Here is a 25,926-nt window from a genome sequence, read left to right as displayed (position 1 = left end):
AACTCAATTTCAGATTTTAATTGAGATATTCTAGAAGCATAATATTTTTCCTGGAACAAGTATCAATGCATACTGAAAGTACATGTAAATATTTAAATAATTGGCCACGTACCAATAAGGATAACATACAAACATCCCTACTCAACCTTTGGGTTTACCAGTGTCCCTAGAAAACCTGGAGCTTACAACAATTTTCCTTAAAAAAGTAGAATTTTTTTCTGTGTTTCTATATTCACCTACACTCCAGAGTATCTATCGCTGTTGTACTTACATCTGGGGCTGAAGTTATGAGAGTCCATAAACGTGATTGAAAGGGGATCCTCTGCATGCAGGGTGCTTTGGTCAGCGTAACTCCTATCCATCGCATTCACCATGTGTGTCATCTCCTGGCGGGTGGTCCCCATGGCATCCTTGCGCTTCTTGGCAAGTTTGCTGCCCAGCCAAAAAAAAAAACCCAAACCACCTTAATATTTGATGAACACTGATGTCTACAGTAATCATTATATATAATCCTGAGTGACTGAAAAGTTTGGCTGATCTTCCTGTGTACAACTTTTCCAGCATGAAATTGATAAAACTATGCACGCTGCTATGAAAGAACCACGATCATGTGTTTTCTGTACACACACAAATGCTGTAATTCAAGTGCTAACTTCTGTACCCTGGTAATATTTTTTTTTTCCTGTGCAGCAATTATACTAATATAAACAAATTAGAGAATATAATTACATTTTAACTGAAATGATAAATAAGAAGCATCTGTGCATGCAGTTTTATCAACCATCTCCATTTAAATCTGTGTTTTGATTTTATAAATGGATAATTCATTCCCCTTGCTCGCCTTGTTAGGAAGAAATCATTTAACCTTCTAAATTACTTTGTTAGTCAAAAAAACCCCTATGAAATAACAAAAGAAACATAATTATTCGATATGGATTCATATTTGCTTTTATGCTAGAAGTTTTTCTTCCCATTCAGTACACAAGATACAACATGATACCACACTTTGTCCCTGATACTGAACTTCGGTTCTTTAAAAAACAAACCAACCCCCCCTCACCACTCTACCCTTTCATGCAGTTTGGGAACAACTTAAATTTTGACATTAACAGTCTTGCACTCTAAATGTATCTGCAGTTAAACTGCAACCTAATCTGTACAACTAAAGCCCTCAAATTAACAGCCAACGTCCTTAAAGTGCACACTTCAGAAATATATCTCAATTCTTTCCTTTTGATGAAGAACTGGAAGTGATTTTGACTGTCGCCAGAAGTCAGATGGAAGCAGATAATATATTTTAATTATCACTTAAAGCCTACTACTCTTAAAGCATATATCTGCAGTAGTAGGAAGTATGCAGAGCAGCATGAAGTGCACCTTGGTTCTGCAGGAACCTGTGACGTACAGCACACTGTTCTGAAATCTCCTTGTTTTCATCTGAAGCTGTGACTGCAGTATAACACGTAGCCAACCTGCTTATTTGGATAAATCTGACACCACGTGGGAGAGATACAATCATCGCCAAAAAACCTGGGTTCTTCAAAATATGTGTTTAAAACACAGCTTAGCTTCACAAACTTTTTCTGCATAAAGTATCATCAAATATACTGTTAACTGTTTAGACTGTATTTATCTTACATTTCTCTGCCTAAAAGGACTGCCTGCTCTTCCTCTATTCTCTGATAACTTTTAATATTCTGTGCCGCACTCTATCAGTAGACAAAGAGAATATTAGTGTAAATTATCCACCCATTTACTTGTTAAATCCTGGGCACATCCACCAGAAAGGACCCACACCACCCTCTGGGGAAGGAAGCACTTCATGTTTTTGCATATTTAAGAAAATGTTAAGAGGACTGTTTCTTATGTTAATAGTCTTTGCTCACAGTAAGGGGCCACAAAGTAGGATACAGATGGGCAAAGCACTCCTGAGAATAACAAAGATTCTCCCACCTATCAGACTCATCTCCTTATTTTGTCCCCACCTTCTTTTCTTTCCCCCATTTACAGATAGACTAGTTGGAAAATGACTACTCAATAACCCCCTCACTACAAAAATCCCAAAGGTGGTCTCTCAGCCTTTCATTTTTCCATCAAACCCTTGTGGTGTACATGGGGGTGCTGTGTGTATCAGTTGTTCAGTGAAAACTAAAGAACCAGTTACAGTTGGATGTCCCCTCTAGAATGCTTTATTTTATACATTTACTCCACGCATTCCTATTTACTTAAGAAAAATTGGTTTAAATGATACTCTGGTTGAACAAATGAAGACCATCAGAACTTCAGAGGTGAAACTGCTTGAGCATTATAACTGGGTTCCCGATACTATCAAAGCTTTCACAAAACTGGCTTTTCTAGTTCAGACTGGTTTTTTAAGTTTCAAAGCCTTTCAGATAGTCTCTATATACACTGAAGATTGCCTTTTTCTAATGCCACCTCAGAAATGGAACAAAAAGACTATTACATCTCATCCCGACTATATTAAGCCCTTCTTTGAAGTACCACTTCGTAACAAAACTTGCTAACTACGCTAAATAAATCAACAGCTATTAAGGCTTTCAAGTTATTAGCTTATTAGAGTAGCTACTTTCTAATTCGTATGCTCTGCTTCAAGTCCTAAAAAGGCCTATTGTGTTGTAGAGCTGCAACCCAAAGCTGCTGGGAAATAGGAGGACAGCTTTATTGTTCAACAGCTCCTGGCTCCCTCGGGGTTTGACGTGTTTTTCCTTTCCTTTTTTGCTTCCTTCACTTGGCTAAAGGCACATGCAATCTATGCTTCACGATAGTTAAGCAAATCACGGTTGAAGTACTCGAGGCTGACAGAAAGTGTAAATGATTCTCATTATCTGCTAAAGGATTCAGTTGGGTGAACCTGCGCAGGTGGGTGTTTCAGTGGGAGCTGGAGGGGAAAAGTGCTCCATCATAGGATGAAACTGTGCGGTGAATTATCTCGAGCGGAAGCAATTGTTATTTAACGAGGAAATTATAATTTGTCACAATAAACTGGAGAATGGCAGTTAGCTAAGCCAGCTTAGCTTTTTTTTATTTTTAAGTTTGTTTAAAGAAGTCAACTAATCTGCTTAAAAATGTGGAAGAGCATCATTATCAGACACTACGGGTTCATCAAAGCACTTGAGTGCATTCTCAGATCCCCTCTGAAGTCAAGGGCTTTACGCATTTATTTAAAATTAAGAATGTGTGTAACTGCTTTGCTCAATCACAGCCAAAACTGCTGCAGCCCTCACAAAAACTAATTTGGTCTACAGGTATAAAAAAAGTCAGCTTTGCTTCAGTGAGGCAAAACTTCATGCAAACCCTATGACCTATAGTCAGATCCACATTTTAAAATGTGTATGCAAAGCACCTCACAAGCAATAGATACAGACCACTTCACAAAAAATATTTCTGAAAAAAAGGTTGGTACTGCAGAGGTAGATGTGTTGCTCTGCCATTGGTAGGGCAGAGACCTATTTATAAAGGTCTGGCATCTGCCTACAATCTGCGTAGGAAAAGTGGTGCACTCCTGCTAACTGATACGCTAAGAAAGAACAATTTGTGATTTACAAGCACAGTTCTCTAGCTAGGAAATGGGAAAAGAGATTTTTTTTCCTTAGTGTGATGTGTTGCTGTGAATCATAATGCAAATTAAATTATGATTACAATAAACTAAAATGATAGTTATGGGAAAAACTGTAGCAAGAAGCAAAAGTCTCAATATACAGTTAGAAATACAATATCCCTTTAAAAAAAAAACAGGGTAAGAGTAACAGGAACAATGATACAAGCAATTTTTCAAGCCTGAGAATAAAGAAAGGTAACTACCAATAAAACTTCAGGAAAATTATAGAGACTGGTTTTCTTTTTTAAAAAGGGATACTGCATCTTTAAAACATGTAAAATAGTAAGTCACCCGTATTCTACTTACAGATAGTAGGAGTAAGAATAGTAGCTCCTCCTGGCAAGCAAATCACAGACAGTGGAAAAAGAGAAGCAATGGTGAATGAAAAGCGTGACTCTGTCACATTCAATAAAGCAGAGAAATGTGCGCTTAAAAAAAAATTGAAAAATTCATGTTTCTTTGGTTAGCATTTCAAGTTGCTCATGCACAAACTAGCCTTACTTTGCCATGCAATTAAAAAAAAAATACACTAGCATATAAAAATGATTTGTTTTTTAGAAAGACCACTTGAGAAAATTACATGCTGAGATTTCATTTATTGCCAAAAAATTTGAAAATTAAATGGATTGTGTATTTTCAACATGCAATTCAGCATAATATAACGATCACCACCTAGATGTCATGACGAATGAACAGCTGTGTACAAATCTTGTGCAGTAAATATGCTTTTTACTTTTCAGTTACAAAAACTAAAGATTGCATTAATAAATACATTTAATCAGAAAACAAATTTCATGTCATTCATTTTAACATCTTTATCGGTACACAGGTGTATACGTATATGTTTGTATGCGTACTATATGTAGCTATATGAGTACACACATTTTAAAGAATGCACGTTTACAACAGATATGTGTGTACTGACATATATACCACACATTTCCTGAATGCAAACATATGTTTTCTATTTTAAAATCTTGTAATTGGAAATGCTGATGTAGTCATGCTAAGCATTAAAAATATGGAAGGTAAACAAATGGAAGGAAATGAAGGACATTTGGAAATAGTCCAACAATGACTTAGAAAATAAAAATGGCATTGCTTGTTAAAGATGCAGTATCCCTTTTCTTAGTTGGTTTGATTACTCCAGTAAAACTCTGTGAGAGCTGTTAAGAGCTTCATTCGGGAAAACTTCAAACCAATTTGTACAAAATGATCAGGCAAAGCCTAAAACATCTCAAGCTCATGAACAAAACTGCTTAATACTCCATCTTTCAATAAAATGTAATGCTGCATTTAATCAGATTGAGATAGTGATGGCTGTGCATACGACTTAATAAACCAATGAAAATGCAGAAACCATTGTTTTATTGACTTTTCCATGTAATAAGCTGTGGTCAATTCAGGTACCAAAAGGGATACTACATAATGGATCACTGAATATGTACACTACAGAAGATGATTTAAACCGATCAGTTTTCAGTCCCACCACAACTAAGTGAAGTGTGTTTATGTACGTGTGAATGTGTCAGGGTTTTTACAGCTGTTTCTGGCTTCATTATGTGGATTACCCTGATTCACTAGATGGGCTGAATTAACTCAGGTATACAAAGGCTTTCTATGCTTTTTGTAAGAGACCTTGACTAAAGCTGGTATTAAAAAAACCCTGCCCACTTTCCCTAAGCAGGGTTGGGGACGGAATGGCACACCTATAACATACACGATAGAAAACCAATTAAACTATCATGATGAAAAATTGTCAAACATTAAAGATTCATTAAACAGGTTAATTTCTCACCTATTTTGAATACAAAACGGCACAGGAGTTTAGAAATGTTATGTGCTTTAGAATGATGATCAAGTATCTTTCCTAAGAGGATACTGACTTCACAGGTTCAGAAAAGGGAAGGGGAAAAAGGGGGAAATTTAAAAATATCATTTCTCGGATGTGATTAACTTATCAAACAATTTAACAGGGAAAGTACAAGTCTAAAAGGACTCTGAATGCAAGAGGTAAAAAGGATAGGAAAAATGAACACATTGAATTTAAAGCTTATTTTTTTTGTTACCTGCAAAACTAGTCAATCCCATCTGGAAGTGACTGACAATATATAGTGGTAGACAATCTCTCTCTCTCACACACACATGCACACACACAGAGTCTTCTATTATACATAAGGGGACCGCTGCAACAGGCACTGAGAAGATGATACTCCCTAGCACATACCTTGCAATAAAGCTATAAAATAGAGATTTCTTCCTGAAAGCTTAAAAACAACTATTTTTTTGTTTTTCGAAAGTTGTGTAAATAAAATTGGTTGACTGTTTTTGCATATGATGAGCTGGACCTTTTGCATATGTGTTAATTCTCAACCACAGAGGTAAACAACAGAGAAAAGTAAAAGCACTTTTGGGAAAAGTCACATATGTAGCTAACTAACACAGAACACTATAAGCATACCTAATGTTTCTAATGCAGACGTTTCTTCTCCAAGTTATATATCTCCAGGGATAATTGTAAAGAGGCAATAAATTAAAAAAATCTAATGCAAACCAGAAATTATAACATATAGAATGATCTTAGGTACAGTTTTAATTTTTTTCTTAATCTTTAAAAATAATAGCAACTTGCATTTCAGAGGAGCATTTGCAACATTTACAAATATACTTTTCATTAAGACTTCTGCAAAAGGCAAGGGAATGCAATGCACACACCACTGGAAGATAAAGGTCTTGTTCTACCCAAGAAAAATCAGCTTATGTCCTGTGAAGGGGACCCGCCAGGGAGGGGGTGCACAGAAAGAGAGGAATTGGTTCCTATGCTATAACTACGGATTTATAGAGCCATATTACGAACTTTTATGCCAGGTTAAAAGAGTTGCAACTACTGGGAAGTCGAGACTTTTAAAAACTGACCGAGGAATAGGGTAGCACAATTTACAATAGGTAGGAGCATTTGGATGCAGAGTTAGCATTGTACTATGCCAGAAGATGGCGATATTGCTTACTGTCTAAGAAAGCACTGAAAAAAATAAAAATTCATTCAAATTAATACACTTTTAAACAATTTCATGCACTAAGGACTTGCTAGATAATTTTACAGTGATGTGGTATGACTTTTAAGAAAAAACTCCAGGTTTACAAGAGCATAAATAGAGGTATAAAATTACATTATTTTGCAAGCTGGATAACATACAGATACAAATAACTCATTAGAGCTGCATATAGAAAATCAAATTCATTAGGTGATTACAACATGAAAAGTACAGTAAGTTATTCTTTTGTTCTTTGCTTTAAAAAAAAAAGGCTCCACGAATTTCAATTCCACCCATTTTAATATTCTGTACACTCCTCCAACTGCAACTTAAAACTACTTGTAAATAAGTATGAGAAAATGTATAGCTATTGGATCCCAAATATAAAGAAGTCCTCTCTTCAAATCCGTCATAAGAATCACAGCAAAACCAACAGGAAACACAAAGAACTCATCCAAAAACTGAGGAGAGCTACTGGTCCTGAATTTTTTTTTTTAAAAGACCTGTAAAAAATGCCCATTTCATTATTGTTCGATATGGAGGAAAAAAAGAGGGATCAGCACAGATCATTTTCTTACCTTTTTTTGACGATCAATATGACAACAAGGAGAAGTAGGATGAATACCAGAATTCCAGCACTTATTCCTGCTATTTTCACCACTCGATCTGTTTGCTTAGCTGGATCCGGAATCACCTCAGGTTCTTCTGTTGCTGCTGCTAAATTAATCAAAAAAGAAGTTGCTTAAATGTGTAAGCACTAGAAACAAGGAATCATAATTGGTGATAATTTCCAAATATGTGTGTGTTTTAATACAGTAGCCAGAACATAGATACATGCATCATGTGTTTATACATCTACACATATGTACATAGACACGCTACAAATTTCAATCTATATCCCATACATATGCAACACCAAGTATATGACTATGTATGTGTGTATACAGGTGCAAATATATAAATATATATACACATAACTTCCTGTATACAGAAGCATATATGCATCTGGATTTCCAAACAGGTTACTGTATTACAAAGCAGAAGACAAAGCAGAGACAATCTATCAACTAAATCACCATTACTTCATTTAATGTTATTTTTTCAGATATTAAATACGGAATATTTAACATTGACTAGTGAGATTACGTTAACTCACAAACAGTAAATTACACTCTCTCTTCCAAGCCGCAACTGGCACCCTAAACTCTAGTCCTTCTCTCCTTCACCCAGTTTCAGTCCACCTTTGTGTATTAATTCACCTTACAGCATCTGCCCGGCATTGTACTGGGAATTTTGATTCTCCAAATAAGGTCATTCACAAAGCCAAGCCTAAAGTCAGCTGTAGTTTTATTTCTGTTTATAGGCCCTGAAAAAAATAAAATAATAATAAAAAATATCGCTATTCTACACAGAGGCGAAACCACTCCATAACACAGCTGAGTGGGCTGAGGCCACAGGTTACAGCAGAGAGGAAAACAGAATATATATGAAAGAGCATAGCCATTCAGTCTGCACCTCTTTGCATCACAGCCTGGCGTACAAAGCATCAGGATCACGGGGTTTTCCAGCCTGGCAAAAATATCAAAAAATATAAATAGGTTTCAGCCACGGGTAAAATCCCATGAGGTGTTTACTTGTAAAATAGGAAACGGCTTTTCAGTTCTCTAGTTCTTACTTTCTAAGGCTGTGGCTTAGCACTTTGCCTTTTGCTTGCTCACGAGGCAGGGGTGGGTACGTACACTCGCTCTCGCGCTGACCCTTCTTCTCTCACTCCCCACCTGGCATGCAGCAGGTGCCACTTAACCTCTCTCCCCTCACAGCAGCTGCATGTGGAGTAGTTACAAGCTGTTGGTATCATCATGCCTATGTCATTACACAGAAAATATCTGTTACTCTGAAACTAAGATGCTTCTCAACAGACCACCAAAACAAGCAGAACGAAAACCGAGGTGAAGCCACTCCAGAGAAGGACTACCACTCCCCTGAAAATCTGCTCCACAGGCCTTTCAGAAAGCCAACGTAGTCAGTACCAGGGATAATTGGTATCTAATACTTTAACTATGTTACTCAGACTGCTTCTATTCAGGTTCCATGTGCAGGAACCCATATTATCTTTTGAGGGAAGGATCATGCTGTTGTTTAAAATCACTCTTTATTACTTGTTTCTGTAACCTCCACCTCAGCAGTATCTGAACCACTTACTGACAACTTGCCCTCAGAACAACCTTCTGAGTTGGGAACGTGCTCCCTTCCAGACACCCATGCGAGAGCTAGGCAGACAGTGAGAGATCTGGCAGTGCTTTAATCATAAAACTTAATCATCCTCATAAGACTTCATCATCATAATTATCTCTCTCCCCAACAGCTTGAACTCTATCTGCTGAGAAATACTAAATGCTTCTTCCTTCGTGTAAATACATGCCTGTATACACACTTGCATACATAACCTGTGTGGACTCAATCCTATATATTTTGTTTGTATTATACGTGTTGTTGAGGTGTCCAGGGCTAAGAGTCAGGATCAGGTAAATGATGCGTGCATGTGTAGCTGCATACACACAACACATACTCACACACAAGCTAGAATTAATGCCAGATACGCATATGATGCTGTCTAACAGGAAACAAGGGGGATGACTTTTGAGGTAGAACTGGAAGAAGAAGGTGTTCAAGATTCTCGATACTTAAAATGAATCAGCTCCCAGTCTACTATCAGCTGGGCTGGATGTGACAAATACGAATGAACATTTGATAAGCAGTAAAGCCAAAAGGCCAATCAGTAGAGTCAAAAGACCAATCAAAGTTAAAATATAAATGGCTTTATATGCCAATGGGAAAAAAACACCTCATGTTTGCTGTATGGGGTACTGAGAAACAGCAAGGACGTGGGAAGGGTAAAGAGGGGAGCATGCAGGAGTAGGATAGTTGCTGTGTCTGGAATTGCCATGAGTACTATGTGAGCGCAGCTGGGTAGCTCTGACCTAGCAAAGGTAAGAACTGATCAAGCTACAAAATAACTAAGGCTTGAGCAAGAGATTTAGTTGCGTGGATGGAGATTCAGGACCAGGTCTTTGAGAGATTTCAAAATACGAATCACAAGGACTGGATCTGACCTGAAGATGCACTTCAAAAGTTGAAGTCTCAAAAATACATCCAAAAGCACAAGCTTTGAGCCTTGATCAGGATGGGGGTATTTTCACAGGAGTATTAGTGAGAGATGAGAGAGTAGAGAGGAAAGAATGAAAGACCTGTCTCACACTTTCCTGGAGAAAGATAGTACCCTTACTGCTTGATAGAGCAAGCTGCAGTATAGGTGCTTCTCAGAGTCATGTTTAAAATCATTGCTTGGCCACTCACAATGTTACTTCATTCACAAAAGTTAGCTTAGAGAAACAACTATGCACTTCTCAGAAAATCTGAAGGAAATGTGACGGAGGGAGTGTCATGGTTTAACCCCAGCCAGCAACTAAGCACCACGCAGCCGCTCACTCACTTCCCCCCACCTAGTGGGATGGGGGAGAAAATCGGGAAAAGAAGCAAAACCCGTGGGTTGAGATAAGAAGGGTTTAATAGAACAGAAAAGAAGAAACTAATAATGATAACACTAATACAACGACAACAGTAACAATAAAAGGATTGGAATGTACAAATGATGCGCAGTGCAATTGCTCACCACCCACTGACCGACACCCAGCCAGTCCCCCAGCGGCGATTCCCCGCCCCCACTTCCCAGTTCCTATACTAGATGGAACGTCCCATGGTATGGAATACACTGTTGGCCAGTTTGGGTCAGGTGCCCTGGCTGTGTCCTGTGCCAACTTCTTGTGCCCCTCCAGCTTTCTCGCTGGCTGGGCATGAGAAGCTGAAAAATCCTTGACTTAGTCTAAACAGTACTGAGCAACAACTGAAAACATCAGTGTTATCAACATTCTTCACATAATGAACTCAAAACATAGCACTGTACCAGCTACTAGGAAGACAATTAACTCTATCCCAGTTGAAACCAGGACAGGGAGTTTACTTATTTGCCTGACGTAGGCACTGGTGTTTTATTATATATTCTGTAAGAAATGATTGAGTTTGGATCACCAGTAACTGTTCAAAATGAAGCTCTCTGCCCCTTTTTTAGAACAACAGTGGAAAGCCAGGAAGGTATCAACTGCTTATCCATTTATTCTGGTTTCCTTACACTAAGGGGTTTGAAGTAAGAGACAGTAACTCATTCCATGAACTTCAATGCTGCTTATGAGATAAAAGCTGGTGCCCACTAGAAATGTACCACAGAGTCCTAAATTAGTGGAGAAAATTATATTGAAAAGTCATAGACTAACTAAGCAAGTGTATAACCATTGGTTGAGTTTCCTATATCCAAAATGCTAAAATCTATGGGCAAAATGCCCCTCTCCCCAGTATCAACAGAAAAATTGCTTTTGACTTAAATGAAGCCAGGATTATTATAGGCATGTTTCCAGCAACAGATAATATATGCATTCTCTAGACTAAATGTTACATTTGGAGACTATATGAAAGCAATTACAGATATAAATCACAGTCATCTATTATTTATGTGTATGCGCATTGTATGCAATAAAATATATTATTTTGAGGAAGCTATTGAATGTAGCATAGAATCATTTAATGAAACTTATGAATTTGAAAGTATTTCATATCACTTGTTTTTTAATTTTGATAGCTCAAAGTGTATTGTAATAAGCATGTGTGAGCTTACACATACATCACTAAAGGACAAAACCACAGAAACCTTGTACCTATATGTTAAACTTACGTGTTTAAGTCAGTGTCTCCTGGTTGCTGATGGCACAAGGACTACAGCAGCAAGAGAAATTCTGCTGAGACTGAGAATTTGCTCTCTCTATCCTCTAGACTACAAGACTGTCAGGATTTTTCTTTCTCTGAAGTGGCTTTTCTATAGGCTGAACTGCTGGTTTTGCCAAACAGAGCAACTCAACTAACCAAGGCTTCACCAAGGGCAAATCTTGCCCAACCAACCTAGTGGCATTCTATGATGGAGTGACTCCATCAGTGGACAAGGGAAGAGCTACTGATGTCATCTATCCTGACTTCTGTAAGCCTTTGACATGGTCTCCCGCAACATCCTTCTCTCTCAATTGGAGAGATACAGTAGTTAAAAATTGAATTATTTTGATAACCAGAGTTAACTATTGCATATTTCTAAACAAGGTAAAATGGTCTAAAATTGTTTAAGTTATAGAAACACCTGCTTTACTAATTCCTAACATTCCTTTTTAGTAGTCTAGTCTTGCAATCCTTTCTTATGTCTTGAATGGCAGACTGTATTAAAAGGTAATTTATCGATTTGAAAAAGAACCTTGCATGGTAACAGAACGATGATCATATGAAAATGGACTCTCTATTGGCTATTAATTCCTTTGGCCAGCCTTACTCTAACAGACCTATAGTTAAGTGTTAATTTTTACAATATCCTTGCATATTACTATATTTTTCAGAATTTGACCCTGTAAGTCTAAGAAGAGACAATCCTACAGTTTTCAACCAATGCAAACTCATCTTGCATAAAAATTGCAAGAAGAGTTTCTGATCTGAAACAGAGAGTTAACTACATTTTTCCCCCCTGTAAGAATACACAGAAGATTCATGAGCTAGACTGGGAGGAGAACACCGGATTTAGCAACTTATCCACTTGCCTTTCTTCTGAACTAATGAACAGTAACAGCAATCATATTCCACAGTCCCATTCACAAAGTTCATAAAATAACTTGATCCAGTGATTCTGGCTCTGCACACTGCCAATAATAGTCACAATATAAGAAGTAATTTTCCTTGTTTTCATAGATACTTAAGGACAATATTCAATCAGTTGACTTCCCATGATCAACAGCATGAAGTTCCATTGTGAATGGCACTAAATTAGACTAGGATTGCTAAGGCTCACAGGGACAGTAAAATTCTAAAGAGTTGCTAAGGTAGAGTCCATCTTATTCTCACAATTTCCTGATGTACTTAATTCCTCTAAATTTTTTTATCATGTTTTTAATCAAATACACCTACAAATCCAACACCCACTTCTAAAATTGGGTGTATGCATAATATTCATACTTAATTCTTAAAGTGTACCATGGCATAAGGAATCCAGTCACGGCACATATTGCTTTCCTGTCTCCTCCTTCCTTCTGTGGTTCAGAATTTACACACAGCCTTGCAAAATTGTCAGAGAATTTATGAGACTCAGCACAAAATCTATTCACCTATACCTTCCTAAGGAGATGGTGTTGGAATCAAGATAATGATATTCTACTCGCTCATCCAAACAAAATTATTCAAGCAGAAAATTCTGGTAGGATTTCGCAGGGCTGCTTGTATGGTACCATTTAGAGACAGCCAGCCTTCTAAAAGACAGCTTTTAAATCAGAGGTTTTGAACAAGATTTTATACGTAACCTTCTTACCATACCATTTGACTCTCTTAACATTCACAGCACTTTATGCTGGGTTTCCTTTGTGTGAGCAAGGGAAGAAACTCTGTTTTATGCATTATTAAAGCTGCTATTTTATTACACTGCATTTTCTTTGAATGTTAATTTCTGTTTATGGCAGATCTTTGAATTCTCACAAACTGGTGTTATTGCTGCATAGCTTGATATTCAAAATAGCTCTGCTCAAGATAATCTGTTCTGCACCTTTGTTATGTGGCATTCAAAAACTTTTAATTAAAAAAAGGAATGATGTCTGAATGAGTTCAGCAAGGTAACATCAGGATAACATCAAAAGAAACTGGAGTTCCAGCCAGCTCTGGAGATATGTCAGTCTACCACCTGAGAAAAGGGCTTGTTGAGAAACTTAGTGAAATTCTCTGATGAATGTTTTCTTTTAGACTGGTCTGCCCTGTGTTTTAATCATCTGCCCAGAAAGATCATTCCATCTCCATCAGTTTAGTTACTGTTTTGCTAGAATGATAATCATTGTGCAATTAAGGAAATTTTTAGAAGTCTGAAAGTTAATTAATAAATTTGAGTTCAGAGAGAGAAGATCCGTAACCCCTTTTAGCTTAATTATGTAAAAAAAAAAAAAAAAGTGTCAGCTGATTCTGTTTGATGAAAACACTTGAATGTGCTTTTGCAGGGATGGGGGAGATGGGATGTGCAACTTGTTCCAGAAAACTATGCACACGATTCATGAGATCTTACACATTTCTGCATGTGAGTCAGTTTGGTATACCACCAGCCTCTCTTTAAGATTTTTCTTTTTCAGGCTGAAAGCTGGAGGTACATTTACTGGGAAAGGAATCCCCACAATTCTCCCTTCTCTACATCTTCCAAAGAGCTTCTCTCCTGGACTACAGCTTCTGGGAGGTGAAGGCATGCTAGAAATTCACTAGGGTTTGGGTACATGTAAGCTGTTGCTTCCAGGACTCTAAATTACAGCTTTTTAGAGTAGCATTATTAAAAAGAAAAATTGCATTTGATTATGAACTGAAAATGTGATTCCCCGAGCTGTGCTTTCAAGTGTCAGGTTCATCCCTGTCACCATGGTAACCAGGGTCCACGGCTGCCCCAAGGAAAAGAGTTTACCAGGCTCTGCTGGTGAAAAGGAGGATGCCCGGCACCACCAGCCTCCTTTCCTCACCCGTGCTGAAACAGGAGGGTAGTGAGCTGATGCTTAGCTAAAATGTGCTGCCTCACTTCATGTTGCAACATACTGCACCCATCTTTGTCCTCATGTGTGTCCCTTGCTGGGGGAAAGGGGGAGGCGTCACAGATGCTACCAGCTATGCCTAACAGAGGGGGTCCTCAAGGCCCCAAAGCTTTGTGATATTTTAAGTTAAGCCCTCGTTCGAAAAGAATTACGTACCACTGTTCTCTACATAAGAGGTCATTGCTGCAGAAATGGAGAGAGACACTGTTTCATAGGCCCCTACGGCTCCTTCTGAAAGAGCTTTTTGATCTCTCTCAAAGGATGGCTTATGTGCAAAAATGAAATAAATACAGCTTCAGGCTAACCTCTAGTCAGATTTGGGATGGTGTAAGATGCTGTAGAAGTTAAGCATAGGAAGTCCCACAGGTGGCTCTGCATGCAAATATGGTACCAGGTAAACAGGTGCCCACCTGCTTACACATCCTGCTTCCAGATAACGCAGAAAAATATCCTGAGCTTATGCAACTTGATGCTGTTTAAATGACAAACATGCAGCGTAAAAATATTTATATGCATTTTAATTAATTAAACAAACTAACACAGCATATCTTGCCATACAACAATGAGAATGCTACCTGGAAATTCCAGTATATTATATACATTCATACATCAAAGACTGGTTCCGGACTGGTATTGTTAAGCCCTCACAAGTGCAGATATATATTGTTTTGATATATAATTAAAAAAATCAATCCCATCTTTACTAGTTTCCAAGACTTTCAGATCAGTCCATTGACTGGTACTACTTTGGTAGGAAACGACAAGGAAAACAGAATCAGGTGAACCAAGTCTCTGCTGCTACTAGGGACAGAAACTAAAATTGATGAGGACTTACTCTTGCAATGTTTCACAGAGAAGCAATTGAAATTCACAATGGCTACCCTGAAAACAGTGATGTCCATGAATTTATAACTAATTATGAAGAGCTGACCTTAAAAGATTCAGAAGAAGTGAAGAAAGTGCTGAATCCGTTTGCCTCACTAGCTGTGAAACCTTGAACATGTGCAGATGAAGAGAGCCAAAGCACGAACAATGCTGAGGAGACAATGTTCCAGCAACAACCTGCCCCGCTGTCCATGGGTCACATTGAAAGAGCAGATTAGTGCCTTCAATGCATTCCTACTATATCTGCCACTAAGATGCACTACCTGTGCGTGTACTTTGTAGGCACTTTACTATCTTTCAAAGCACAGCAAGGATAGGATTCAATTATAGGGAATGAAGATGTTCAGTGCATCTTATAATCTACAGGTTGCACAGCTTTTGATTTGCAAGCTATTATCCTCATGCAAGAAACAGCTGTTTATGTAGAGATAACTAAGCTAGCTTCAAGCAAGCTGGCTCAGTGATGCAACCATGCCAGCAGGACACAAAAAGCTCTGGGTGAATGCAGATGTCAACTGTGACAAAGTATTTACACAGGGGTGTAAGTTGAAGTTACACTGTCAGCTTCTAGTTCAGTTGTTCTAACTGGCACAGGGCACAAGACAAAAATGTGGGCTAAGGCTTCTGAAATGGCACCTCTCAAAGCAAAGAGCAGACTCCAAGGTCAGAGGAACGCGGTCTTGCAGCAGCACTGCCTGAGAGGGGAGACTCCTCCTGGCTGTAGCCCACGACAGAGTCCAGGTGGCAGAGCTGTGCTTGCCTCTGGAACCGTCAACTCCAAAACGCACAGAACAAAAGATGTTGTTGGGCTTACACAGTGGAAATACATCCCATGGATAAATCAGAGTCTATTCATTAGACTGTTTGATACCTGAAAATCCATGTCACAACCTTTTTTCTCCTCTCCCCTTCTGGCCTGCCTTACCTTCGAAACAAATGAGAACAAATATTTGAAAGGAATCAGAATACCATACTTCCAGGGTATGGTACTGTGTTTTTCAGTCTTTGAAGTTCCCTCTCAGGTCATCGTTTCAAAATTGTCACCAACAGCGCAAAGGCTAGAGACTTACCCTGAAAAAATCCTAATCTGTGCAAGAACTCAGGTTTTAGAAAGCTACAGGATCTCCTAAAATATAAGTTGTGGACAATACTAAGTACTTGTTTCAAAATACCAGGTCTCATCCTGTAACAGCTGCGTGTTTGAAATGTCGGAAAAATTAAGAAAAATACCTAATGTGATCTTTTATTTTGAAATCTGGTTAACTTTCTGTGTCTTGGGAAAAAATCAGTTTTCAGAATAAGACTTTCTTGAGCCACTTGATGCGCTTCTTTCAGTAGCCAATATGGAAGTAGAGATCTAAAGACTCAAACCAAATTTCTTCATTGCATGTGTGCTAACATCCCTTGAAAAGGGTACATAAAAAAACAGTTGTAGAAACACTTAACATGCATGCTGTAAAGTATCAGACTGAAACAATGACATCTAAACCACTGTTTCTCCCTGATTTTCTGGAAAGGGGTATTGATCGAGAATGGTCCTCTAACACTCTGATCCACCCTATCACAACCATTTAGCAATGACTTGTTGGAGGGACTGTTACCATTTCTTAAGGTCACTGTGATTACTTTCTAAGTACAATGGGCCTGTCGTTAGACCTGTTGTAGCATTTTTCCCTGATAACATATAAAGGCAGGCAGCCTTTTGGTAATGAGATGATTTATGAAGTTTTTTTAGGGTGGAAAAAAACAAGTGTTAGTGTTTGGCCACATTACAAATTAATCAACTTTCAAGTTTTAGTCTGAACAAACAGCCTGCTTTCAAAAATGTGTTTTTAAAAATAAATTTTCACTTGATGTTAGTTATAAAATTTCTACTATGCAAAAAACTGCATTAAGAAATTATCTGGTTTTGACAATGACGCCTATATGGCTTGTTAGCTCAGAATTAAACCTGAGAAGAAAATTACTATAAAAGCAATGTTTGGTAACAAATACACAAAATACCTCACCTTTATGTGTCTTTCCACCAGGTAACATTTAAGAAGTTTAGGAGAGAAAGTACATTATAATGATCGTTATCATTTATATATGCACACAACATGGTTTATGGGGAAAAACATTACTCTCAAATGTCTGAAGTTCCATTTTGCTATATTTATTGAAAATAACATTCTGTGAATAACTTCTGCTAATTTAAGCAACTATAAAATTGTAAGTGAGAATTTACTGGTAGTGTAGGAGTTGCAGAGTTATTGCAGACCTGTGCAATTATGCTGAAGGAAGCAAGAACAGCTTAACTCTCCACCACAAAACTGCAAACTCTCAACCCAAACTATACTCACACTGGCTCAAAATACAGAAATTCCCAAGATGAAAAATTATCTTAGATCAAATGCAGTGGTAATAACATTGAGGATGGAATCAAAAGACAAAGGCAATGAGGAGGAACAGAAATAGTGTTCCCTTCATCCTTTCAATAAAGCCAAACCCACACAGATTAAAGCTTATACAGTGCTAAAACTAGTCCTTTATAGCACCCATTTGGTTATTAGTATCCCAGATTCTTACTGTCATGACTGCCAGCCTTCAGTATTTTGTTTCCTGTAAAATCTGGCACTTTTTCAAATAAAGTGAAAGACTAAATATAAGTACCCCAAAAGAATCAAAGATGCTTTCTTTCACATGGATTCCATTCTTCCATCTGCGGAATTTTTTTGCAGCTTATTCAGTTATACAATACTTTCCTGACATGATTCAGTGTCCTATAGAGTCCACTGGGCTAGCTGGAGAACGACACAGAATGCACTGGTGTGTGACACCCATGGCAGAGAACTTTCTCTTTAGAGAAACTTCTCTTTAAAACCTTGCCGTCTGAAGAGCACCCACTCTCAGAAAGTTACATGGGTCAAAACTCTTGAGGTTTTCTTGAACTCCTTAGCACTAATAAGTGTCCAAGCAGCTAGAGGTCTGGGAGCATGAGGGAAAGGCAAATATCCTCTTCCAGACCAACTGGGTATCACCCAGCTGCACATCATAGCAGGTTGCAAGTACTGTCTCAGCCATTACCCTAATTATGCAGTTGCTCCCAAATCTGCTTATCCAAATACATCTGAAAGGTCTTAGGTCAGCACTTTAAGCTAGGCCACCTGATTCTGCACTGAAACATCAAAGCAACAGTGCTTATCCACAATAGTCTACCAGCTGCGACGTGAGGGCAACAGCCTTTAGCTGACAGAAAGATTTGACATCTTCCGCAACACCAAACATTTGCAACACAAACATGTTACCTAAGCCTTAAACCCTGTGCAAAAAGTCAAAAGCCTGTTTATAGGCTTGTTTACTGCATCTGACATCTAGAAATGCAGCTGTAATGGCACTGCAACAACATGTAGCTAATGCAATGACAACTGTGTGAAAAAAACACATTGATGTTCACAGCTCTGGGTTGATTGCCATTGACTACCGAGTTCAGATCAGGACCTGTAATGACATTAAAAGCCTTTCACATTGTGTCATTGCCTCTCTTTCTACATATCCCTATATTACTAATATTTCAAAGAAACTTTCAAGTAGGAGGAAGAGGTGGCAGTCCTGCAGACTACAGGACAAAACATGCCTGCAAGAAAGAAGACTGTTAATGTGTATTGCCACTTTCTGAACCTTTGGCTTTACTTTTTCACATTTTTTTTCTTTTCATACAGAAGTCTTGTTGCCTTCAAACCTTAAACTCTAATCAATTTCTCTTTTCTGGAAGAAATAAGAGACTTTTTGTTATTTCCATTATTCAAGTAAATACTCACACAAAACTGTGATGGGGGAACCAGATGTAATAAAGAGCCTCAATGACTGAAGTTAGATGAACTTTTTATATCTAGTATTACACTGGTTCATAAAACGTAAAGATAAACCAGTTTTTAATTACACAAAGCTTACTCTGACAGAAGGCAGTCAGGCTGTAGGAAAAGTAGTACTGGGATGTGCAGTATGCAGAACTAAAAGGTATCAGTTTGAAAGCGGATTTGTGGCCCCCCTCGGCTGCGTGTTTTGTGGGTAGTGGAGCATTTAGTTGTTTTTATCCAGAGGATGAAATTAGCTGCTCTGTATTGGATATGCCTTGGGCTGTTGCTTTCCCAGCTAGCTTCTCCAGGAAAATACAACTGTATTAAAGGAAAAAAAGAATATATCTAACAAAAAGCTTCAAATTCACATGGAAGTCAAAATCAATGAAGCCAACTATAACATGCAAATATTGTATTATGATTTATGTAGTGGGTTGCTGGCAAAGAAGACTACTGTACTGGTATTTATGCTCTAAATCTGGTTTTAGGGTTTTCAGTCAGTTGTGATCTGATTAAAATGTGACTGATTTGGAGGAGAAAATCACCTTAAACTGAAGGAGTGCCAAGAATTCTTGCAAATAAGGTGGCAAAAATATCTATACTGAGGCACTGAGCTTTGCCTAACAATGAGCAAAAACAAATTTGCATTTAAAAATAAGAACAAAAATTGAATTAAACAAGGACTGACATGAAAACAATGTCCTTTAGTGTTCACAGACAGAGGCTAAGACACACCTGTATGTATCTCATTTAAATTGTACCTTCGCCAAAATGTGACTTGCAGTTTGAAACACACAGGCCACTCCACAGTGCGAGTTCCCATTTATAAGCAGGTATTCCTGACCATCCACAGTGGCATTCCTTCTCTTCAAGGAATGGAAAAATGGCTTTACTCGGTGACTAATGTGATATGACTTAATGAATGACTCACTTCAGCTTCTTATTCCTTAAAACCCAGTCAATCTTATCTATCAGCTTTCTCAGAGACAGCTAGCCAAAATTTTCATATTTGGGTAGACGAAGTCACCCTGACATATTCAGACAGCACCATCACAGGAGATGACTTTCAGATAGCTTGAGCACCTCTCATAAATCAGACTTACTGTCATATTTTAAATAATGTTTGAAAAGAAGCGTACACCGGGGGACACATATTAGCCAATCAATGCAATGACAATATCACCAGATAAGACCTCCTCTTGCCTGACTCTGGTGTAATAACAAGACTAGTAAGTATTACGTGAAAACATGTTGCAATCCTGTATGATCATGTCTGGTACTTACAAAATATCCCCAAAGTAAAATTAAATACAAAACTGTTTGCATACCTCAAGCATTTAAGAAACAGAAAGTGGAGAATAATAATGTATTTCTGAACCAAACATTAAACAACTTGGTACTATATTAAACTTCATAAAAAAAACTATAAAAGTTTTTTTTTGTTTACTAGAACACTTTAGAAGGTGAATGTTTATCTAACAGTTTTTTCAGCAGGACAAAATGCTGAAAAGGAAAAGCGGGAAATAAAAATGTAATTTGATCTAAAATCACATGTAACACTAACTTGTTTTCACCGTGCAATAAATACAAAGGTCAACCATCTTTGTTATCTCACTGATCATTTAGCGGTAAATACACCTACCATTACCTGACTAAGAAGAGAAAAGGAACTTGGTAATCTTTCAGTTTTGTAGACCTGGGGGTTTTACTCAGTGTAACTGATAAAAATAAATGTTCAATTCTGTGCTCCCAATCTTGTACCAGGGCTGATATATTTCTAGTCAGCTACACGTGATATTCTCTGTGGAAAATAATTCCACCTTCTTCCACTTACAAAGACAAGAGCAACACTCTGTACTTGGGATGGCAACACCACAAGACGGTACAACCTAGGGGTAGAAAGTAGCTTTGCAGAAAACAAGGAAGGAGAGAATTGATCTTGTTGCCATCTTCAGTTGCCTCATGGGTGGATGGATGTAGAGAAGACACAGCCAGACTCTGTTCAGAGAGATGCACAACAAAAAGACTAGGGGCAACACACATGACTTGCAACAAGGGAAATCCCAAAGCAGATAGCATGGAAAATAATAATAAAAAAAAATCACAATGAGGGTGGTCAAATACTGGGATGGGTGCCCAAAGAGGAATCTCCATCCTTGGAGACATTCGAAACTCAGCTTGACAAGGCCCTGAGCAACCTAATTAAACTTCCAATTCAGATCCAACTGAGCTGCACCTGCTCTGAGTAAGGGTTTGACCAGACGACCTGCAGAGGTCCCTTCCAACCTGAATTATTCCAAGATTCCTACTTCATACATGAAGACACCAACTGAGACTCTGTTCACCTCATTGCTTTAAGTAGTCGTTATTGCTTTGTTTTCATAAATAAATAAATGCGTGAAACAGTATTCTCTGAAATGCAGGGAATGCAGCTTTAGCTTTGTATTTCTTTCAGTTTCACTATTTCACTTAGATTCATGTTTGAGGCTTTTTTCTAAGGCTGTTGCAATTTCAAAACCAATCCACTAAGATTCAATTGGAGCTGGCTCCTAGGCATTTTTTAAAGTTGCCTGTAGCTTTAAGCATCTGGCCCTGAGTATTTAAGAAAAAAGCTCATGCTCTGCTTTGCTAAAAGATTCTCAGTGGCCACTGATTGCCTATAAAGATGAAGACTGTTCTTCAGGTCCTGCCTCTCAAACCAGCAAAGAAGAGACATCAGATGAGTTAGTCCTTGCTTACCAGAAAGCATCTTGATCAGCTTAAGTTTCATTAACTGAGAAAGGGGATAGAAAGCACCCTTTCAAGCTCCTATTAATCTGGCTACATACTGGGTAAAAGAACTTACTGCCTATAGCATGTGATTTTTTCCTCCCTGAAATGCTCTCCTCATTTGCTTGTGGACCTCTCCCCAGGCCCCCCCCCCCAGGGCTGGAGAAACCCTGCTGTAAGAAAGAGTGTGGCGATAAAAGAGGGGAGATTCAGGGTTTAGTGGCAGAGACACAGCTTGTGGTTAAAGGAGCTGCCCTAGGTCTGACAGGAGAATGAAAATACAGAGACATGGCAAGGGAATAAGAAATTAAAAGAAAAAGAGTCTGGAAAACAGATATGCAGAACAAAGAAAACATGATGAAAAAAGAATTGGACTATTAGGAAAACAGAAAAAGAAAGAAAGCATAAAATACAAAAAAGAAGAAAGGGTAGTGGTTGTATAGAAAATCCTTAAAATTTAGTAATAAAAATAAATTGGTTTTGATGAAATCAATGGTTTTTGGTTGTAAATGTCAATTTAAATCGGACTTGAATTGTGTTCCCTTGCTACGTGAATCTGAGCAATACATGCCAATGAAAAGAGAAGCAAACCCAAACATGGATCTCTGTGATCAAAACAGGCAGCTTCTTTCTTTCCTTCTTTCCAAAGGCACAATCCAAGACCTGTTACAAACACTGCACACTCTAGAAAGGCCATTCCCTGTGCTGGTTAGCAATGGGAACTCCAGATGTTACTACATGTGCTGCCACCACACAAAAGTACCATGTAACTGCATAAATTGTCTGCCTTCTTGTGAGTTGGGCAGAACAAGAACGTAAACAGCATTAAAAATCATGACGGAAGCGCATGGAGTGATTTACAGATCAACCTCCTTGTGATATATATTACCTTGGGTCACTGCTACTAAGTCTTCAACTTCAGTTGTAACAAATACGTTCCTTTCTATTTCTTACTGTGCAGGTAAAAACCAACCAACCAACCAATGTCACTGAAATGAAGGAAGTGGTGTTACCTTCTACTTAACAGAAAACATCAATGCAGACCTCATCATTTAACACCCCCCCCGCCTTAAAACTACTGGTCTGCTTTTACTCTTGATGATTCTTACAAAGTTTTTAAGCCTGTATAATTTTTTCTAAGCATAAAGAAATTATTTCTCAAAGTAATCTCTACTGACCAAATGAATGAATCAAAATCAGATTAGGCCTAAATATAAGCAAAGCAAGGACCAAAATTCAGAGTCCATCTACTCATTTTCAAATTTTTCTTATTAGTACCATAAACACAGAGGTGTTTTTAAAAAAGTGTGAACAGGTTTTTAAACTAAAAATGTTCCACTTTGCTTCAAATATTCTTTATGTTCAGCTACTCCCTTGAGACCTGGGAAATCAAACAACTCTATATGCATCTGAGAGCGGACCTTCAGTTGAAATCTTTGGGGCTATGCCAGGACGGACAAACAGAGGAGTGGTTCAACTGCTTGTAATACAAACTACTAAAAGAAAAGCCCTATTTCAAGTCTCTTCGTCTTCTGCTTCATCAAATGTAGTGAATAAAGATGACAATTTAAGGACTCTCAGTTTACATAAAAGCAATACCTGCTGCAAATTTTTTCAACAATTTGTTAGATGTATTGCCTCTAAGCTCCCCATACACAAAAAAAAAAATCTTTTCATTCATTTACAGCAAAAATGTATTTATGCCCACTAACCAAAAAATACTTTATTAAACATTCATAGATATTGCAGGTACTTATTAAATGGGTTTCATCACCAGAAGATATTTTTTATGTAATATCAATTTTCTATCTGTTTATTGAGCACTTATAAAGCCTTTTTCAGGAAACAGTAAAATACATGAAATGTTTTACTGCATAGCAGTACACTAACTAAATTTAATTCTCACTCAGCTTGTTGACTTAACAATGTTTACTTACTGTATGTGGATTCAAAACAAGTTTCACTGCATTGAACCATCTTACACTGATCTTGACTTTGGCAAGGGTAAAAAGTACCATTAATATTTAGGAAACTTTAATTACAATTGCTGATTGAAAACCTAGTGACAGCAACAGCCAAATTAAAACTTTTTTTTTTTTTTTTTTTTTTTAAGAAGCCAAATATTCCTCATTCTGTAGCCCTAGAAGAATTAGCTTTTTATACTGGCAGGTACTGCCTCATTAAAACCAAGTATCATTCTCCCATAGCATTGCCACCATGGCTGTGCTACTGCAAGTGGGTAACAACTCTAAGAGACTCCTGCTCGGTGTTTTGCAAAGACCTTTCCCACATGTTTGGCCCATCAAATACTCTACTAACAAAAGATTTCAGCTTGGATTTCATTCCTCTCTTTAACGCTGGATGAAGGAAGATTACAGCTGAGATTTAGGCAAGTTCGATTCAGAGCTGGGTTATCCCCCTTCCTTTTCAGACAGCACTCCTTGTGCACAAGGGTCTGTTCCAGCCACGATGAATTGAACAGGAATGGTTTGAAAATCACTTCTAAGGTTAAAACAAGTCTTTTCACCTTGGCTAATATCTTAAAAATTTAAAGAGGGATGTAGGCAAAACAGTAACAGAGTAGTAAACAGAGGCTTTCCAGGGAGGTTGAACTCAAGGAATTTGGGGGAAATGCAAGTCTAAAGTAGTTGCTCAGGAAATTACATTTTTTCTCTTTTTCCTTCAAAGGCTCTGTTCTTAAACTTCTGTTAGTTTCAGATACCTGACAGAGAAAAATAAACAGTCATCCCCCTGTGACCATTGGTATTTTTTTCCAAATTTAGACCTAACGGAGGATTTCATTAACATGTAACTTTAGAACACCAAATTTGAACCATCACTGTAGGCATATGTAGTGGAAGAAATTTTGCCCAAACTTTCTCCAATCTTCTCCTTGGAAAGACAGTATGCTGAAAAGCATGACCAAAACCGTAAGCATTCTTAGGGAATGTACTGGGTCTGCTGGGATGGACTTCTCACTAGAGTCTGTAGAGTGCCGTGTTTTGGATTTGTGACCAAAACAGCATTGATAACTCAGGAGTGTTTTAGCTATTGCTAAGCAGTGCTTGCACAGCATCAAGACTTTCTCTGTTTTTCATGCTACCTCCCAGTGAGTCAGCTGGGGATGGGCAACACGTCGGGAGGGGGCACAACCAGGACAACCGACCCCAACTGACCAAAGGGATATTCCCTATCATATGATATAGCGCTCAGAAATAAAATCTGGGAGTTTCATTTTTCCAAAGTAACCATAGCTTGGAGACTGGCTGGGCATTGGACTGCCTTTGGGAGTGGTGAGCAATTGCCTTCGTATCACTTAAAAAAAAAAAAAAATCTTTCCTTCACTTATTAAACCATCTTTATCTCAAGCTTTCTTTTGCTTGTCTGATTCTCTTCCCCATTCTGCTGGTGGGCAGAGTGAGCGAGCAGCTGGGTGGGTGCTTCACTGCTGACCAGGGTCAACCCACCACACCCGCCCTCCAAAAAGTATACAGAAAGGGAAAAAAAAAGCAACAATGAAAATTGTTTGAAATCTTAAAAAACAAAACAAAAGAAAACAAAAACCAGAAGGCATTTATATTTAGGTTGGTCATTTAAAACCAAAAAAGTTATTTCTTCTTCTCCAATTAACAAAACATATTTATGCTGCTCTATTCAGTTAATTACTATGCTGTAATTCACATGCCATCTCTCCTTCTAGCTGAACCTTTAAAAGTCTTTTCAGGTATTAACTTGAGACAGAGCACTCCAATTTAACAGCTGAAAAAGCTGAAACAGAAAATAAACAAGCCTGGGGGTAACAAGGATCTCACACTTGAGCTATGAATGTTTGCAGATAAAGGTAATGTTCAGCACAACTCTTACTTTCCACAGTGTCTTTTTCCCCCTCCTCACTCTGCTGCTTTTATACCAAGGTAAGATAAGGTCATACCAGGCTTAGCAACCTGAAAAAAAGCAAACTACACTTACTGGCACTTCTTCACATGTTTCTTTTTGCTATACCTATCCTTCCTCCTGGTTTTTTTTGGTCCCGCCCCCCCCCCCCCCCCCCCTCCCCCCCCACTTTTTCTCGCGGGGACGGAACA

General features: G+C 38.1%; 1 protein-coding gene across 1 annotated transcript in view; it reads right to left on the bottom strand.

Annotated features, from left to right (window-relative positions):
- PTPRK (protein tyrosine phosphatase, receptor type, K) overlaps nt 1–25,926 on the bottom strand; it is a 327,584-nt gene that overhangs the window by 30,103 nt on the left and 271,555 nt on the right. The window contains exons 13-14 of the mRNA XM_010574711.1: nt 7,233–7,371; nt 272–432 (exon numbers count right to left, since the gene is read on the bottom strand). Of these exons, the coding sequence (XP_010573013.1) occupies nt 272–432; nt 7,233–7,371 (300 nt within the window). The remainder of the gene's footprint in view (nt 1–271; nt 433–7,232; nt 7,372–25,926) is intronic.

This window comes from Haliaeetus leucocephalus, unplaced genomic scaffold (assembly GCF_000737465.1).
Source record: "Haliaeetus leucocephalus isolate CR32 unplaced genomic scaffold, Haliaeetus_leucocephalus-4.0 Scaffold450, whole genome shotgun sequence".
In the NCBI taxonomy this organism is placed as follows: Eukaryota; Metazoa; Chordata; class Aves; order Accipitriformes; family Accipitridae; genus Haliaeetus; species Haliaeetus leucocephalus.
The sequence above is the reverse complement of the archived record's forward strand: the minus strand, read 5'-3'. Positions and strand labels throughout refer to the sequence as shown.